This window comes from Anguilla rostrata, chromosome 1 (genome assembly GCF_018555375.3).
Source record: "Anguilla rostrata isolate EN2019 chromosome 1, ASM1855537v3, whole genome shotgun sequence".
Taxonomy (NCBI): Eukaryota; Metazoa; Chordata; class Actinopteri; order Anguilliformes; family Anguillidae; genus Anguilla; species Anguilla rostrata.
This window is the reverse complement of record NC_057933.1, coordinates 37,430,027-37,448,368: the sequence shown is the minus strand read 5'-3', so window position 1 is coordinate 37,448,368 and position 18,342 is coordinate 37,430,027. Positions and strand designations below refer to the sequence as shown.

Below are 18,342 nucleotides of genomic sequence, written 5' to 3'. Positions count from 1 at the left end.
CTCACTTTAGATCAGGGGACTTGGACAGTTTTTGCAAAACCTTGATTTTCTGGCAAGCTAACTTTTTTGTGGATTTGGAGGAATGCTTTGGATCCCTGTCCTGCTGTAAAATCCAACCACAACCCAGTTTTAGCCACCTGGCAGAGGCAGCCAGAGAGGTGTAAAATCCCCTGGTGCTTGATTCAGTCCATGATCCTAACAAGGTTCACAGGGTGTTTAAAATTCATTTATTGAACCCTGAAAGTGTATGTTCAGTCATATTTGCAAAACAAGTGAAATGTAATAAGCATTAAAAAGGTCTAAAAAAACATTATTTAATACTGAAGGACCTGCTTCGCTATCACTGCTTACATTGTGCATCATCATAGCACATAGACTTTACAACACGTCTGACCAGAGTAAACTGTCTACTTACCTCACCTGTGTTGCACTTTTGGGAACATTTCACTGAGTGAGTGTGACTCTTTAGTATGGCTAAGCTAGAGAAAGTAGCAGATGCAGCAAAATGTCATCACTGTGGTAAATTAATTTTGTGCAAGTGAGGGAGCACCTCCACTTTGTCAAAACATTTACTGCAGCATGATGTAAACCTTCAGTACCATTTTGGATGTCCAGCTAGTGCTAGTAGCTGTTCAGACCTGTACTGTGTATCCAGATATATCCATATTGTGTCTAGATTCAGTCGACATGGATGTCAGTTCACACCTGGCATCAGAATGCGTCTCCACATGCGTCTCCAGTGACCACTTGGGATTGGATCTCACTTCCCCACTCAATATGCAAATAAACACGTACATCATTTCCATTTGCAAAGACCAAAGGTGTTGTTTTTTTTAACCGGCGGGAGGCAGCAATGCACTACCTCTGCCTAGTCTGCCGGAAATTAAAAGAAGAAGAAGTTTGCAAAGACCTTGGCGCGCGGGCAAAACAAAAACATACTATACATAACTATACAAACATTCCTTGGCGTGTTCCAGGCAAACCAAATCGCCCAAGATGTTTGACGCACTTGTAATATGTCTCTATGCGCATTTCGAAAAAAAAAAAAAAAAAAAAGACACAGACTTCTCACCGTTGTTACTTTGAAAGCGTAATTTCCCTGCTGATACGATACCCCTCCCCCTACTTAGCCAAGTGAAAGCATTTTCATCTATTCAACATCTACTCATCCAAATTCAGTGCGCAGATTCCACGATTACAGTACTAGGGAATGAAGCCGAAAGACTAAGTGAAAGGGATGAAAATGCCAAGGAGGTTTGATTATCGTGGCTTTAAACATTCTTTTATCTGATCCAAGAAAAAAACGAACTTTCAGGTAAGGAATTCTGGTAAAAATTTTGGTAGCCTATCCACAATATTCCAAAGTCTGATGCCTTGCGCGGAATATGTGCAGAACGTCCGGTTTGGGGTAAACAAACGTTATGTTATACGCTATGGTAAGTGCTACAGGTCTTAAAATGGCAGAAATTTAGTAACATACAAAGACAACACTATACTCTCATATGTTTTCTTGTATGGGGATCGGACGACATGAAAACAATTTTCAATCGTCCACCACGTTTTGGCAATGTTCCAGCTCTCACGTCATCACTGTTGCATGCTTACTAACTATTACACTACTAACTAACGCTTACATTACAATGTGAAATATCCACATTATATAATACCACTAACCTTTTAAAGGTTACACTCAATTTAAAAAATAACGTATATAACCAAAATATTTTGAGCAGTAATACTTGAATAGCGATGATGAAATGTTATCTGTGTTCAGGAGATAGAGACAGAGACAATAAATCAATGCTCTCTTCTCTTCACTTCTGTCTTACTCCAGACAATGATGTCTGCTAGGTCTATCAGCAAACATATGGTTTAGCTATGCTCAGAAGTCCTCAATAATAATAACATTTTCCAATAAATTATGAAAATCATTGATAACGTTTTGTCAGGTGCAGTGTCTTTTACTGCTACCCGAGTGAATTCATAAGTGAATGCGATGATCAGAGAGAATTCATAAGTGAATGCGATGATCAGAGAACTTTCAGTTACGCTGAGCTATAATACGCTATTCCAAAAGAAAAATTAAAGCCGCAAGCGGCGTTGGGAGGGGTCCAAGCATTGGCACCATCGCGCCCCCTATGGAGCGATTTTAAAATTGCTTTTTCCTCATGATCATATGCCTTCACCCAACATATCTACTGAATATCATGATAAGCAATGGATTGGAATATGTGTCTGACGTAGTAAAATATTGATGACTCATGGCCAAATTTTGCTAAGACATGCTGGCGGATGACTTAGTTGCGTCGCCATGGATGTGTCCTGGCCGCTTCCCGTTAAGGCCTTTACTATGTCGTAACACTTAGATGGCCCGGCGTGTATGTACAGCTGCAGTGTTTCTAGTTTCGCCGCAACTAAAAAAGGCGTCACACTAGTGTTGTCACGATACCAAAATTTTGACTTTGATACTGATACCAGGTTTAGTATCACGATACTCAATACTGAAATGATACTGATTCGATACTCGGTACCTAACGATACTGAAATTACCTTAATAGATCAGAAACGTACTGTCCATAAGGATTGACCTCATTTTCGATTCATGGTTTATTAACAACCTTTAAGTTGAAGGCTCTTCAACATATTAATAAGCATAGGCCTATAGTGTTACAACACTAAACAATAAAAAAAATATATGAAATATATTTCCAGAATTAAACAGTTGTAATAATCTTTAAAACAGGTCTTTCACCTTTAACCCTCCTGTTATGTTGCGGGTCAAATTGACCCTTTTTAAAGTTTGAAAATCTAGGAAAAATACTTAAAATTATTTTTTCAGTATGAAACTCTCTACTGCCTAATTAGTGTAATCAACATTTTAAATGAAAATGGTCATTATTATTTGCAACCCCGTATGGGATTGACCGGAACTTTGCTACCTAAAAAATGAACAGAACAGGAGGGTTAAATAGATTTAAAAACAGCATATTTAAGTAACAATACAGCACCTATCTATAATAAAATATTTTCAAATTGGAACACCTATTGCTACTGAAGTGAACTGAGTCGAAGCTTGCATTGTATCAAGGAGCTGAGTGCACAAGCGCAAGTCACCTCACTTGGCAACCTTAGTTGCTACTGCCATCTAGCGAAGATTCTGACAAATAACACTTTTCATCCTCTAAATCAGTAATGCGGGAGACACATTTCCCTGGCTTTTACATTTGACACAAAACTACCGAACGTCGGAAAATTCTAATACCGAAGAATTCTAATACCGTTTCTCTTTTTTTAAGTACCGAAAAAGTGCAGATGTTTCAGAATACCATGCAACACTACGTCAGACACATATTCCAATCCATTGCTCAGGTTAGCAGAGAATGCACATTTCAGAGCGCCTCAGAGACAGATAGAATAATAATACATAAATACACATTTCAAATAATAAATACAACATTGAGAAAAAACGAAACAAAAGACGAAATATCAACTCGCGACCTGCGTGCTGCGTGCAGAGCAGCCTACCGTTTTATTTATTTAGACATTGGCAGATGAGAAAATTTTCGGTTACGTTGACCTATAAAACGCTATTCCAAAAGCAAAATCAGACATGTTATACATCGTTAGAAAGCTTATACTCTCACCTACTGAATAAATGAATTGTCAATCAAGCCAAATTGTACTAAAAAGGGCGACAACGCCGTAAGCAACAGGTGTGGTATTACGCACAGCTGTTGTTGAAGGTAGCCTACCCAGGCATCACAAATGCGCATATATTTCACAAACGGATTGTCCAAGACAATATATAACCACTCAGTCGCAAAAGGGACATGTCTACGCGTAAAACCAATGGTAAGATTGTATATTTATTGAATTTTTAGTCCAAGATATTGATTGTAGAATGACATAGTATCATTTTTTAAAATGTTGCTCGTTTATTTCGTTATTCAGTGTGGCTTCTTCTTGTTGTTTCGCATTTTAATATGATGCCGTTGGTGTGTGAATGAGTACGTACTTCCGCTTATGCAGAGGACATCAGTTGACTAGGCAGTCCTTCAATAACTCCTTATTCTTTTATTTTTTTATGTTGTATTGTTAATACATGTACTGTATTGTGATGTAATTTTGTTGTGGTTCGTTGTGTTGTATTGTAGTGACTGGAAAGCACTTTGGCACAACTCCTGTTGTTTTTAAATGTGTATAAATATACAAATAAAAGTGACTTGAGTTGACTTCAATGTGGCCCAGGACGCATTCCTGTACACACTGCTAAAAGAATGTGGCCATATGCGACCCAGACCACCTACGAATGTGGTCTGAGTGATCGGATCTCAATGCGTCCTCAATGCGTCTTGGGTGGATTCACACCTGTAGTTAGAGCTGTCCACTTGTGATCGGATCACCCAAGACACATTTTAATGCCAGGTCTGAACAGGGCATCTGGTAACACACAGAAACACAAAACAGCAGACATCCAACTTCTATATGGCAAGATAGAGAATGATATTTGTTTTTCAGAGAAAACAAGCTTGCTTACTGTGTTTAACTATTCTTATGTGTTTATAACAAAATTATGTATGTAACTAAGTGTGAAAAATGGAGAGGTACTGGGAAGAAACGACCTTCAAGGAGGAAGGAATGTGGATGAGCTAAGATAGATAACAATCTGTGTGTACCACCAAGTTTAAATAGCAATACTTTTTGGTACCAAGGGGGGACAAGGGGCTTGACATAGGGGTCTGAGAAGGTCACAAATATGTAAACATGACTTGAAGGATACTTTGTAAATGAAGTGGGATTCATAGTTAAAAGCACCTTTGCTATAAGCATATAATCAGGTGGTATATGTATGGTAAATGGACTACATTTATATAGCGCTTTTATCCAAAGCGCTTTACAATTGATGCCTCTCATTCACCCACACACTCACACACCAACGGTGAAAGGCTGCCATGCAAAATGTCATATCCTAATCAATGGCTATGCATTTCTATTGAATACTGCATGTATTTTGTATGATGTAAAATGAAGATAAGCCGTATGAAACAAGATAGTATGCAAGGGAGAATAAGAACACCCTCCCCTGCCTTGAAGCGCCAGGAACCTAGACGTTTCATCAGGGTTTCTGGGATGAAGCAAAAAGGTTCTCAGGAAAACAGAAAGTTGGTATGGGAGTAAGAAAGTGTCATGCCATGCGAATTACCTCATAGAATGGTAAATGGACTGCATTTATATAGCTCTTTTATCCAAAGTGCTTTACAATTGATGCCTCTCATTCACCTATTCACACACACACACCAACGATGAAAGGCTGCCATGCAAGGTACCAATCAACTCATTGGGTGCAATTAGGGGTTAGGTGTCTTGCTCAGGGACACTTCGACACTCCCAGGGCAGGGGATCGAACCGGCAACCCTCCGACTGCCAGACAACCGCTCTTATCTCCTGAGCAATTTTGCCCCTAAACATAGCTTACAGAAAGATATGAGGCAGAACTTGCGAACCGAAGTTGGAGACTCTCTTCTCAAACTCTGGAATAAGTGCTTGAATGGTTTCTCCTATTTGGCCACCTAAAAGTTGTATTGCTGAATTACTCTGTGACCTGACTAAATTATTTGCCTCCTTTGTTTTTGCTTTTGAAATTTCAGTTTCTTTTCTTATTCAAAAATATAATCAAAACCAGGATTCGAATAAGCAGAACTATCTTCAATAAGCAGAATCTAAATCAGAATTGGAATTATCAAAATTCAAATGATACCTACACATCACATATCTACCACCATACTTCACAGTAAGTATTAGTTTCTTTTCTGCATGACCATCCTATTTTTATGCCCAATCCATCTTAGTGTTTGTGGTCAAATGTTTGATGACAGTAGAGGCTTTCTTCTGGAAAGCTTTCCACATAACTTGTTGGCATGGAGGTGGCATCTAATTTTTCATAGCCATTTAGTTAATCATTAAAGGCGCACTATGCAGGATTTTTCTGCCTTGCTGTGGTCCTGTGTTGGTCCTGGGGGGGGGGGGGGGGATAAATAGGCAGGGGCAAACTATTATAGTCACGACTGACACAAATTTAAGCAAATTAAATTATGTTTCTAATGGTGTATTGGTTGTTAGGCTTGCATAAAAGAACACGCATTGTTTCTCCTGTGTAAACAAACCATAACCTTTTCAGTACGCACACCGAGATTGTCATGCACTGGCAAAAAAGTTTGTGACTTTATTCCCAAAAAGGGTGTTGTCTTAGAAACCTAAATGTATTTTGTAATGCCTAAGTCTAAACAGAAGACTCAGAATTTGGAGCCCTTGGAAGAATTCACCTGTCCGTTATTGTTATTATTGAGTACATGTATGCATAAAAGTAGGCGTAATTTTGAAAAATGTGACGTGAAATTGTGGGATGTGTTTCACATGATTGGGGGGGGGGGGGGTATTTTATTAAACTTCAATTAATTGAATAGTAAACTATATAGCTAATGTAGTTATTTTCTGCAGTTTTCCAGACCTGCTGCTGCTGCCAGAGGTGGCAAGGGAAGAGCAGGGAGAGGAGGATGGAGAGGGAGGAGGAGCAGGAGAGGAGGAGAGTGACAGGCAGGGGGAAAGGGAGTTCATTTCAACACACTACTTCCATAAGCATATATAATACAATATATAGTATTTTGCACCTCTAAAGACCCATAATATAATTTGGTTACGCAGTGTCCTTTTGGAGTCTCTAGTTGGCCTTTTTGGAAACCCGTCTAGACACAGCTCAGAAAAAAACAATGCATAATACTCATTTTTGGCAGTATTGTCATCAAATTTGAATCAGGATGTGTCCAGCATTGTGGCTGTGGCTCCACTGTGTTTCTAAGCTGACCAGGTACATGTGTATCCACTCAAATAAGAATAGTCTAGGTGAGAACAAACTTCCACTGTCTGAGCTTCTGTTACTTTGTTTCATTAATATTTACAGTAATTCTGACACTTGAAAACAAACTCCCAAAGGTTTCCTTTGAGAAGAGACCATAATTCTGCCTGTAGTCAAAAGGGTTCAAGAATAGTAATCATTTTACTTTGGATATGTCATTTTCAGGCTAGTGTTAAAAAGGGGGTGCTACAGAAGGGTTAGGTAGTAAGAAACAAGTAACATATTCTCAACATAATCAAATAGATTTTTTAGATTTACATAATTTAGTTTACTAATTTTAATGATAGCAAAAACACTACCTGTCAACACTAACCTGTTCTGCAGGCAGGCCACAATGTAGAGCCACATCACTCATCCAGCTCTCTGACACCATCATGCCTTGGGGGCCGCCAAATCCTCGGAATGCCGTGTTGGAGGGAAGATTCGTCTTGCATATATAACCTGTCCCCCGAATGTGAGGGATGTTATAGGAGTTCTCCATGTGAAACAGTGCTCTCTCCATAATCTATCAAAAAGAGAAAACCAAAAAGCATTAATTATTAATAAAAGCATCAAAAGTTACAAAAACCTAGAAAATGTCAGAAAGGTTGGAAGGGCATGGATGGGCATGGATGGGCCCCATGGTGTGGTCTGGTATTACGACTGTGAATGTATCAAATTCAGACCAGTGCTAACAGTGGCTGGTATTGTAATCCTGCAGGGTAACATGCAATTGACTCTAATGTTGCCCAGGGATGCAAAGTTTTCAGTCAGCCAGGATAATTAATCCTCATTGCACACCAGTGATCCCCACTGCTCAATCGAGTGCCTGCATGTTAAACTGCATGTGAAGTGTCTTCCTCCTACTCATGTTTTTGCAAGTCCCACTTCCAACTATGGCTATTACATTACATTTACAAAAATACTGTTGAACTTACAGAGAGTGAGAGATCCATAGAGTTTCCTGCATTGCTGTAATAGGTCACATCTAGTGCAATTACCCTTCCATTCTTCATGAAGCCAACCTAAACAGGAAATTCTCCTTAGTTATAACATGCAGAAGATTGGAAAAAAGGGAGAACATATTTTTATACAGTTAGGTCTGTCAACATCTGCCAGAAATTACATTTGAATATTCCTTATGAAAAAAACCGCTAATTAGAATAAATTCAAATATATATTACAAATTTACATGATTTACAGAATTTAACCAGCTGTGTTATTACGTGGTATGTCAGTAAGATGGAAAATCAATACAACGAGATACATAACCAGGGCATAGGTGCATTTTATATAAACATAACCATGAACTCAAGTCAAGTTGAAAAAAAAACCATTAACAAACATTTGAGATGGCGTTCAAGGTCTACAAACAGTACACTTTTATAATGCTTTGGTTTAAATTAAATTTTGACACACAATTTTGAGAAATGTGACAAAAAATATTTGGATAAATATTTGAACAGATGGATAATTTACATGGGCTATTAAAAACTGAAAAGTACTTTCTTGGACCTTTTGGAGAAGGACCTAAGATTAGAACAGTTTTAGCATTATCCTCCCAAAATGCCATAATTCCCAAAATACTAGTGTGGAAAAAGTAAAAACTAACTTAAAGGGGAATTGCACTTTATAACACTTCTGCTTCTCATGACTGATATTGTCCTTCTAATGAATGTGTCACCCTTCATTTTTCAATTAGTTATTTCATTGCGTTAATATTTTACGCTGTTTTGTTGTTTTCCTTTACAAATGCAGGAAGTAGACCCAGGCAGTTTAGTGTTGAACTCGATGATGCATATCATTGCGCGACTTCTGATGTGGGCGTACCTACAGACAATAACATTAGGTTGTTCGTAGAAATAGTGTTGTATGACTACTAGCTAGCGAAACCGAAAATGTCTGAGGACGAAGGAGATTTTGTTTTTGATCATGGGATTGTTGTGCCCTATTGATTCGAGCCGGAATACACAGAAGAAGTGCTGGCTGATTTTCAGGCTGATCGTGCGAGAGCGAGTCAGGAGCAGGCCGAGATTGAGGAACCACAGGCTATTCCCAGGACAAACGGCAACCAGTGGTAGATATCCTATGTATCACAGATAGCCGTGATAGCGGTAGCCAGCCTGCATAGTACCTACCTCGAGCGGTTCAACCAACGATGGAAAAACGGTGGGTACAGCTCCAGGCTTCAGACGGTCACCTTGGTAGTCGGTGCCTTCACAGTGGTCACTGCATACCCTTAGTCCTCGTTTGCAAACTTCTTTAGTTGTTATGTTGGGGTGTCTGATTACATCCAGCCATGTCTGGCACAAAGTTGCATCGCGTGGAAAACTATGAAAATGTGCTTTCAAGTCAAGTTTAACGGGAGCTTTATAACAACCGGGTACAATGCACCTCATTATTACACCGATATTGCATCAATCAAAAGCTAGAAGACGTTACTTTGTTCAATTTCAACGCTAAGTTAACGAAATGTTTTGCTTCGCTTCTTCTCGATTTGCCGCGAAACGAAACCAAAGAAAAAGAAAAACCTTAAACCGTACTACTACTATGTGGACTTATAATCCACTTATACTGTGGATATATAAAAAAAATAGGTCTTTGTTTCTAACGTTAGACATTTAAAATTAAATAACTAATCGAAAAATGAAGGGCGACACATTCATTAGAAGGACAATATCAGCCATGAGAAGCAGAAGTGTTATAAAGTGCAATTCCCCTTTAACCATTTTATGCCAATGTCAGGCCCGCAGGTTATTTGCCAAAACACCCAATAGTCCACTTGCGAAGAGAGGATCATTGGGTCTTTTTTATTCACTATATTCCCAGCGGAGGCATAGACGCATTCTGATCGCATCGAGGGACCAGCAGTGGTCGTGTTAACACAGGATTTTAAATTTTTTACATGGGAAAAAAGTGCCAAAATACACCATGTTCTATAAAAGCAGATCTTTTTTATTATCAGACTTGAGGTCTTTTTTTATTATTACAACAGGTGTTAAGAAATAATCATACCTGTTTCTTTAAGCCAATCATCTTTGCATGTATGACATCAGTGTTGTTTATTGATAACACTTACACAGCCATTGGTAGCATTGCGTGATTCAAATAGAAAGCACTTCATTTGAATGTTGAGCATGACATGAAGATCAAGCTCAGCATCAATAAATTAAAACAGAAATCGCTCCTAGGGTTTTCTAATATTATGAGCCTATGTGGCGTTGTTTTGATCAGAATGACTGAACATTATTTGTAGTTTACTTCATCTTGCTAATCCCGCTACACAAGCGTCATAACAAAATTCTAAATGAAATATAATAATGAAGTCATTAGTGAGTTTTATCTGTCATTTGTTCCAAATGTTTCTGGGTCCAATGTTGATGGTGCTTGGCCCATTGGAGTCTTTTATTCTTGTTAGTAGCATGCAGAAAGTGCTTTTTCGCAGAAACACATCCTTTTAGAATAGCATATCACAGTCATCATGTCACTGTAGGCAAGGAAATTGATTTCTCTGTAGTTACATTGAGTTATTTGTCTTCTACCTCTTGATCTTCTGGATATTCTCCTGTTAACATTACTGCCCATCAGCTGGACCCTTCTGAGTGTGTACTGAACACTGCACCTAAACACCTTAAGCTTCTTTGCAATTTCTCTCTGGGAATATCTTTCTTACCACAGTATGTTCACTTGGCCCCCGCGCATCTAAGCCTAACTCCTCCTTCTTTGCCATATTTCTTGCAACTTTAGTGCCTATTTTACTTGCACTACAAGCTGAATGCATTAGGCTACCTGCAGTTTTAAAAAGATTTAAATGATTGGACTCCCAATCATTTGTTTAATTGCAATTTAAGCCAAAGGAGGCATTTTTGAGGAAAGTCATGTCTACGATAATTATTTTCAGTAAAACTAATCTTTTTGTGTTATTGTAGGTATAAATTGAAAACAAGCGTTTATACTATGGTTTGTCATTGAATAAATGTGCATATATTAACCGAATTGTTCTCGACCTAAAGTTGTTTTACAAACCACAGGTGGTCTAACAATCTTTGCCTGTGCTATATTTGACTCAATGACTTCTGTTTAAGGACAGAGGAGGCTCTAAAACGTAAGGTTTGGGTTTTATTTACACAATCTAAGATGAAAGGAAGCATTTTTTGTCATTAAAAAAAATTATTAAATAGCATTCATATATCAAACTATAATTTGACAACCCTAGGTAGGTTTAGTGGTACTTTCATACATCACATTTATTTTAATGGTATTTCTTAAAGGAGAGCAGGAATACTCCTTTGGACTATTTTTTGCTTTATTCAGACAGATAGAAAGCAGAGAAGATAACATATAGCTAAGGGACCACAGCTCAGAAAGTACCATGGAGGCGATCAAAGCCCCACCTGCATGTGGGGAATCACATATGGCTGAGTCAACTCCTATGAAATGTGCAACACACCTTGTATGCGGCACATTCTTGGTTCAGAACAACCTCAAAACACACATTTTTCAGAATTGCCATTTTAATTAAAAGCTGACCTGGGATCAACTTTAATAAAAGCGCTGGAATAAAGGAGAAAATAGTTCCAAATGAAGACTGTATACTGACAATTGTGGCTGGAGTGTCCTGACCTTGTAATGTCCAAAGAATGGGTGTCGTCCCCCAGTGACTAGCATGTCTTCATCACGGTCCAGCATGCAGCGAACAGGCTTTTTCAGTCTGGTGAATGAATAGCAGAATACACTGGCAATTTTAAAAAGTCAACAGAATTAAACAGATGATACATTTATAATATAAACCACACCTGCCCTTGCACACTGGTTAAAGGTAAAGTTAAATTATGGGACCAAGCTTTTCAGCAACCAATTATAGCCTCAGTGAGAGAGGGTTATTACAAAGCATCAATGTCCCTGTGTTTTGCAAAACAATTTTCTCCAGTCAAAAGTATGATCCCTAATGCTATAGGAAACCTGGATCTTATATCTTATCATTTTAATGTTATACTAGAGGTGTGTGTTCTATCAACGATGTGACACAGTTAAATGTTAAATGTGCTAAATTAAATATGTTACAATATGAGGGAAAAAAATATCAACCTTGAAAACTGCCAAATTTTCGACTGCCCTGTCTCTGATCTGAGCCTGGCTTTACAGGATGGCATGGGTACTCCACAGATATTTAAATAAATCACAAATCACTAGTTATTTTAGCGATAGTGGTGCTGGTAATATTTTGATGGTGAGGCCATAAGTGTATGAGCCCAAGGTGCCTGATCAACCTCAAGATGATGTCATCATGGAAGATGCTGTGCTCTTTTGGCACAAGTCAGTGAATGGTAGGTTTAATTTGCCTGGCAAAGTGTGTGTTGCTGCTAGTTTTGTTACTAAACGAAGACAGAGCTAACAAATGGTCGCTTGGTATGTTCAATAGTCTCAAACGAATTTTCTCCTCAAAATCATCTGGGTGAAAGTGCCTGCTACACGCTCAGACGTTCTTTAGCTATATCTCAGGTGTATCTGAATGATATTTCACATCTGCTGTTTCAGTCAGTCATTGTATTCTCTCACCCTCATCTTGCAGTAGCTGGAAAAAATTAACTCCTTCCTTCACCAACGTTAAGCCCTTGCAATTTGCCACAGGGCACTTTCTTTTCAGTAGAACTTAAGAATGAACTGAACACCATAAATGTACTTTTTTTTTCTTTAGTGGCTAGCTTGCTAGCGAGTAGAATAAAATCTACCAGGCCAGGTAGTAATGTTCAGCCTGTCCGTTTGTATTTGGTAGAAGTAGAAACCTGTGTCTGGCATTGTCTGACAACCATCCATAGACTGTAAGCGCCTGCCCTGTTGTAGTCCATAGTAAAGCAGATGCGCAGTAGTTTGGGGCTATATTTATGCACTCACTATACATAGAGTTTGTGGAGAGCATGTTTTAATCAGGCTGACTACTCTTCTACAAACAAAAGAAAAATGCAGGGTGGAATTCCCCTTTAACTTTTAACTTGGAAAGTAATTCATAATATTTCTTGTAGCAGAATGTTTAGGGATGTTGCCTCCACCTACTTGTGAGCTGCCAGGGCGACCACTGTTGACAGAATTGTGCTCCTGCTCTCCTTGCCCCCAAAGCCACCACCCATTCTCTTCACTCTGCAGACAATCCTATTTGCTGGCACTCCAAGAGCCTTGGCAACAAGTTGCTACACTCCCACCAGCAGGACATGAAATCAAAGAGAATGGTAATGAATGAAGGCCTTGCAGATTGACATTTAAAAACCAAAATATCAATCAGACCATACTTCATACACATACATCATTTTATTGGTTTGTGAAACTGATTTTTATAAGAACAGTATTGCTTTCTTTATTGAACAATAGGCAGAATCTTCTCTTTATTTATTTACATCTTGTTATCATGTACATCCATGGCTGAAATTTTCCTGTGTTGCAATCTGGTTATGTCAAGAAAAAAAAGATTTTTATGCCAAAATGTCAACAATAAATTCTCAAAGTTTAAATCCACAAGGACAATTTATTTGCTGGATTAGTGATTAGTTCCTAAAAGCACAGCCAGTTAAATTTCCCCAAGAAGATTTTTAAAAATAACAAAAAAATTATATTTTACATAAATCAGCACAGAACTGGGACATTGTTGATAGTTCCAAGTAGAGCCCGACCGATGCCATATTTTTGGGTTCAATGCCGACCCCGATTTTGGAGAGTTCTAGCCCACCGATTACCGATGTTTTGACCGATATTTTGTCAAAAAATGCAACATTTTTAAATCAATTTGAAAAACTTATATTTTATTAAAGTTTCTATATTTAAGAACATTTAACTTATAAGCAAACAAATAAAAATAAACACAGAAAGAACTTTTTAGATAAAAAATGTAAAAGATGATATTAAATTGAATATATATTTTAACCCTCTGGGGTCGAGAGCTCCGCCGGCGGAGCTCGGCAAGATTAAATGAACTTTCGTTTCTATTTGGATGATTAGCTTGTTATCATACAGACGCAACAAAAACATTGACAGAAACCTTAGAATCACGACTTTCCAATGCGCCCATTGGCAAATAATATGAATTGTTTTAAATGTTCTAAATTTGATTAATTAGATCATGTATGCTTCGTTAAACTTTACTCATTACTATGTGAATTTCGCTCAGCAGGAAGTCCGCCCAAATCGCATTCACATGTTAACAACATTATAATTACTCTCCATAGAAGGAGACTAAAGGCGGGGCGATGCGAGATCCATGTGAGAAATGCCAAGTCTGCGAAAGCGGGATAGAATGTCAAAGTATCGCCTAATTCACTTCTTTTGAGGTGAACATTTCGTTTAATTTTGGAAAATGGTCCGTCCGGAAGCCGACACTGATGAAGAGCGGTGTCATTTCGAACAGCGAACTGATCCAGCTGAGGATCAACTTCATGCGTAAGTATATTTCTTATGATCATATTGGTAAATATGTGTACTGTATTGCAACGTATCTGTGTGTTTGTAATAATATCCAGCAATATGCGCGTTTGTAAATTCCCACACTACGAACGATTCGAACTATTGCATCTCAAAATTATAGGCTAGGCTCTCTGCGTTTGGTTGTGTTAGAAGTATCAGGTAGACTGTATGTTGTTCGATCATATTGGTAATAAATAACCCGTGGCGTGGCTAAGATTCTAAAACTGATTTCCTCGCACAATCGATATTAGCATACTGTAAGTAAATTTGGGAAATAGCAATATAATAACCTTAGCTAAACAGACCTAGCCTACTTCAGATTGAGGCATTGTTATTGATGAGTTGCATGTAGTTGAGCTGGAATAGCAATGTTTATTTAGTTTAGCTAATGTTGTTTCGTTGATAGCTTGCATTATTTGTAAATGTGTGCTGTATTACATTCTCTGTGTGTTTGTAGGAATATTCACTAATATGCGCGCTTGTAAATTCCCACACTACGAACGATTCTAACCATTGCTTCTCAAAATTATAGGCTACCTCTCTGCGTCTGGTTGTGTTTGTTTGGTTCTTTGTTTGTACCGTAATTTCCGGACTATAAGCCGCTACTTTTTTCCCATGCTTTGAACCCTGCGGCTTATACAACGGTGCGGCTAATCTATGGTTTTTTTATAGCTAACGGCCACTAGGGGACCTTCTCAACCTATGGATTTTACAGGTTACGGTCCACCACCTTTAAACTCTATGGGCTCTATGGCCGGTCCACGTCCCCCACCTGAAGGGGCGGGCTCCAGCAGGAAATGCTGGAGACCGGAAAAGAGTGAGACAGGCAGTTTGCGCGAACAACGAAAGCAAAAGTGGAACCAAATGCAGTACAAGAGACAGAACGAGAGCAAGACAGAAATTACGAGAGCAAGACAGTTAAAATGGAAGCACAAAGGAAGTTGTCATGCACAAACCCTCATTATGGAAAAGAAACGAAGAATTGCATATGATGCAGCTTTTAAGTTAAAGGCAGTCGATCTGGCTGTCAAAGAAGGAAATAGAGCTGCTGCACGTACCCTTGGCATCAATGAATCAATGGTGAGACGTTGGAGACGCCAGCGTGAAGAACTGGCTCAATGCAAAAAGACGAAAAAAGCTTTCAGAGGTAACAAAAGCAGATGGCCCGAACTTGAAGACTTTCTTGAAGATTGGCTGAACACACAGAGAGCAGACGGCCGAGGTGTTTCCACCGTGCAGATCCGACTGAAAGCCAAAACAGTCGCCACCGAAATGAAGATTGAAGATTTTAGAGGTGGACCATCCTGGTGTCTCAGATTCATGAAACGAAAAGGACTGTCCATCAGGGCGCAGACGACTGTGTGTCAGCAACTCCCTTCCGACTACGAGGAAAAAATAACAAACTTCCGCGAATTCACACAAAGAAAGATAGACGAATATTCCATCGGACCGGACGAGATCATAAATATGGATGAAGTGCCTTTGACGTTTGACCTGCCTCTCACTAGGACTATTAACAAGACAGGTGAATCAACCATCACGTTGAGAACCACTGGCCACTGGCGGATGACTATGCCAAAAGAAAAGATCCCGAACGGCATCTCCGTTAAAGTCAACAAGAAAGGGTGGATGATGGAAAGCGTAATGAAGGAGTGGCTGAATGAGTGCTAGGGGAAGCGACCTGGAGGATTCTTTCGCCAAAAAAAAGCATTGTTCGTTTTGGACAGCATGAGGGCCCATATAACAGATTCTGTGAAAGCAGCCATCAAGGGCACAAACTCAATTCCAGCTGTGATTCCTGGGGGCACAACGAAGCATCTGCAGCCACTCGACATCAGTGTGAATCGTGCGTTCAAAGTGGGACTACGCGTTCAGTGGGAGGCGTGGATGACTAGCGGCGAGAAATCATTCACCAAAACTGGTCGCATGCGAAAAGCAACTTTTGCTCAAGTCTGCCAGTGGATCCTGACAGCGTGGAGAAGTGTCAAAATATCCACGATCACCAACGGGTTTCAAAAGGCTGGACTGCTGCGTGATGAAGAGGAGGACGCCGCAACGGCTGAGGCCCTTAAGAGGATATTCGATTCCGACACTGACGAAAAGGAGTTATTTGGTTTTGAGAGCGACGAAGGAGAGACTGGGAGAGTGGCTGACGAAGCCACCCTGAGGCTGTTCGTTTCTGACACTGAAGAAGAGGACTTTGGTGGTTTTAGTACGCAGGAAGAAGACGAAGATGAGGATGAGTGACTGACTTTTCTTGTTACAGCCGTGTTACTGGATTAATGGATTAATGGATTAATGGACTGGACTTTTCTGGTAGGCTGGTTATATTTTAAGCAGCCGTGTTACTGCACCTTTAGGCCTACTGCCGTGTTACAGGCACTTTTAATTTAGCACTTTTAAAAAACACATTTAATTTAGCCATTGATATTGCCTCGTCACGCGCTGTAAGCTTTGTTTATGGTACGTGCGCTGGGAGCGCACCGTTTATTATTTTTGGACAGTAAATACGTTTCGAATGCTGTGAAAGTTTGTGTGTCTGAAACGCTATGTGATACAGTACAGTTTACACAGCACGGTACATGTTCCGTACTATTGCACTAAATGGTAACACTTGAATAAGTTATGCAAATATGCAACTTGTTTGTAGGAAATGTTAATAAAATGGAAGCTTCCCCAAACAGCCATCTCTTTCCTGACAATCCCCTCTGTGCACGAACCCTTACATATGGTAATTAAACATTAAAACACCTGCGGCTTATAGTCTAGTGCGGCTTGTATATGTACACATTTGTTTTTTCCCTAAATTTAGCTGGTGCGGCTTATATTCAGGTGCGCTTTATAGTCCGGAAATTACGGTATATAATGTAAACCATGTCACATTTCCTAAGTTTTGTTTTCATTAGTTAGTGGTTTGCCCCTTTTTTGTAAAGCACATTTAATTTTCACCTGTTGAAGGAAATGTGCTATATAAATAAAGTTTGATTTGATGTCACATTTCCTAACAACTTTGTTTTTATCATATTTACAGAGATGCTGATCAGGAAACACGGCCTAGTTCAGCACTAGCTAAGAGGCCACGCAAGCGTTGCAAGAGTACACCAGTCTCATCTCATCTTCCATGCGTATAGTTTGCTTCAATAAATGTTCTGAAAATCAAAAGATGTCTTTGTTTCTGTCTTCTAAATGGCTCACTGAGTCTTTGTCTTAGTGGTGGGGAGGCATGTGGCCAGGTGTGAATAGCCTACTTAGCTGGCAGGTCGTCCTACCCAATGCATATTCATTACAGAAAGGCCATTTGCCCTCCCATTCTCACCTGGTGTTGAAAAATAGTAGTCACAACACTGACTTTTAGCAATGTATTTTATATTTCTCATTGGATTTGCTAAAATATTTTGTCATCTTTTGATACCCAAGACCTTGATGAACACATTTCAGTGACCAAAAGTCTTATTCACAATTGTTCAGTGTGCTTTATTACAACATTCCTGTGCATGTTCAAAACTACTGTTTACAGTTTGTGTGTTTTTAGAGCAGTTTACAATCCACACATGATTATGACCTACTTACTGCTGCCATATTATTGTAGCTGAGTCTGTGCTGAAAACAAAGATATGAAACACTTTGGAATCACTGTATATAAAGTTGATGAAATTTACACAAATGTCAGAGCATGGCACAATCACCAGTGTGCCTCATTTTACCCTTAGACCCCAGAGGGTTAAATACAAAATTTCAAAGCAGCCACAGATCAGAGTTCAAAAGCAAATACTGTGGTCAGTATAAGAATGCAAATCATGGAAAGCACTATATGATGAGTAGTACAGAGAAGATCATTTCAAATGCATCGAGAGGATAAAACAGTGTTGGGTTTACTCAATCTTAAAAAAAAAAATGTGGTCAGGCTCAAGCTGATAGATTGGCACTTTTTCTGTACCATTCTGAGCAAAGCATAATTCAATTCAATTTTATTTGTATAGCGATTTTACAGAGAATTG

General features: G+C 39.1%; 1 protein-coding gene across 2 annotated transcripts in view; it reads right to left on the bottom strand.

Moving 5' to 3' along the window:
* The window catches only part of xdh (xanthine dehydrogenase), a 333,897-nt gene that overhangs the window by 52,439 nt on the left and 263,116 nt on the right, over nucleotides 1–18,342 (bottom strand). For both annotated transcript variants that reach the window (XM_064308058.1, XM_064308050.1), the window contains 4 exons: nucleotides 12,947–13,080; nucleotides 11,516–11,603; nucleotides 7,831–7,917; nucleotides 7,227–7,418 (listed from right to left, as the gene is read on the bottom strand). In XM_064308058.1, the coding sequence (XP_064164128.1) occupies nucleotides 7,227–7,418; nucleotides 7,831–7,917; nucleotides 11,516–11,603; nucleotides 12,947–13,080 (501 nt within the window). The remainder of the gene's footprint in view (nucleotides 1–7,226; nucleotides 7,419–7,830; nucleotides 7,918–11,515; nucleotides 11,604–12,946; nucleotides 13,081–18,342) is intronic.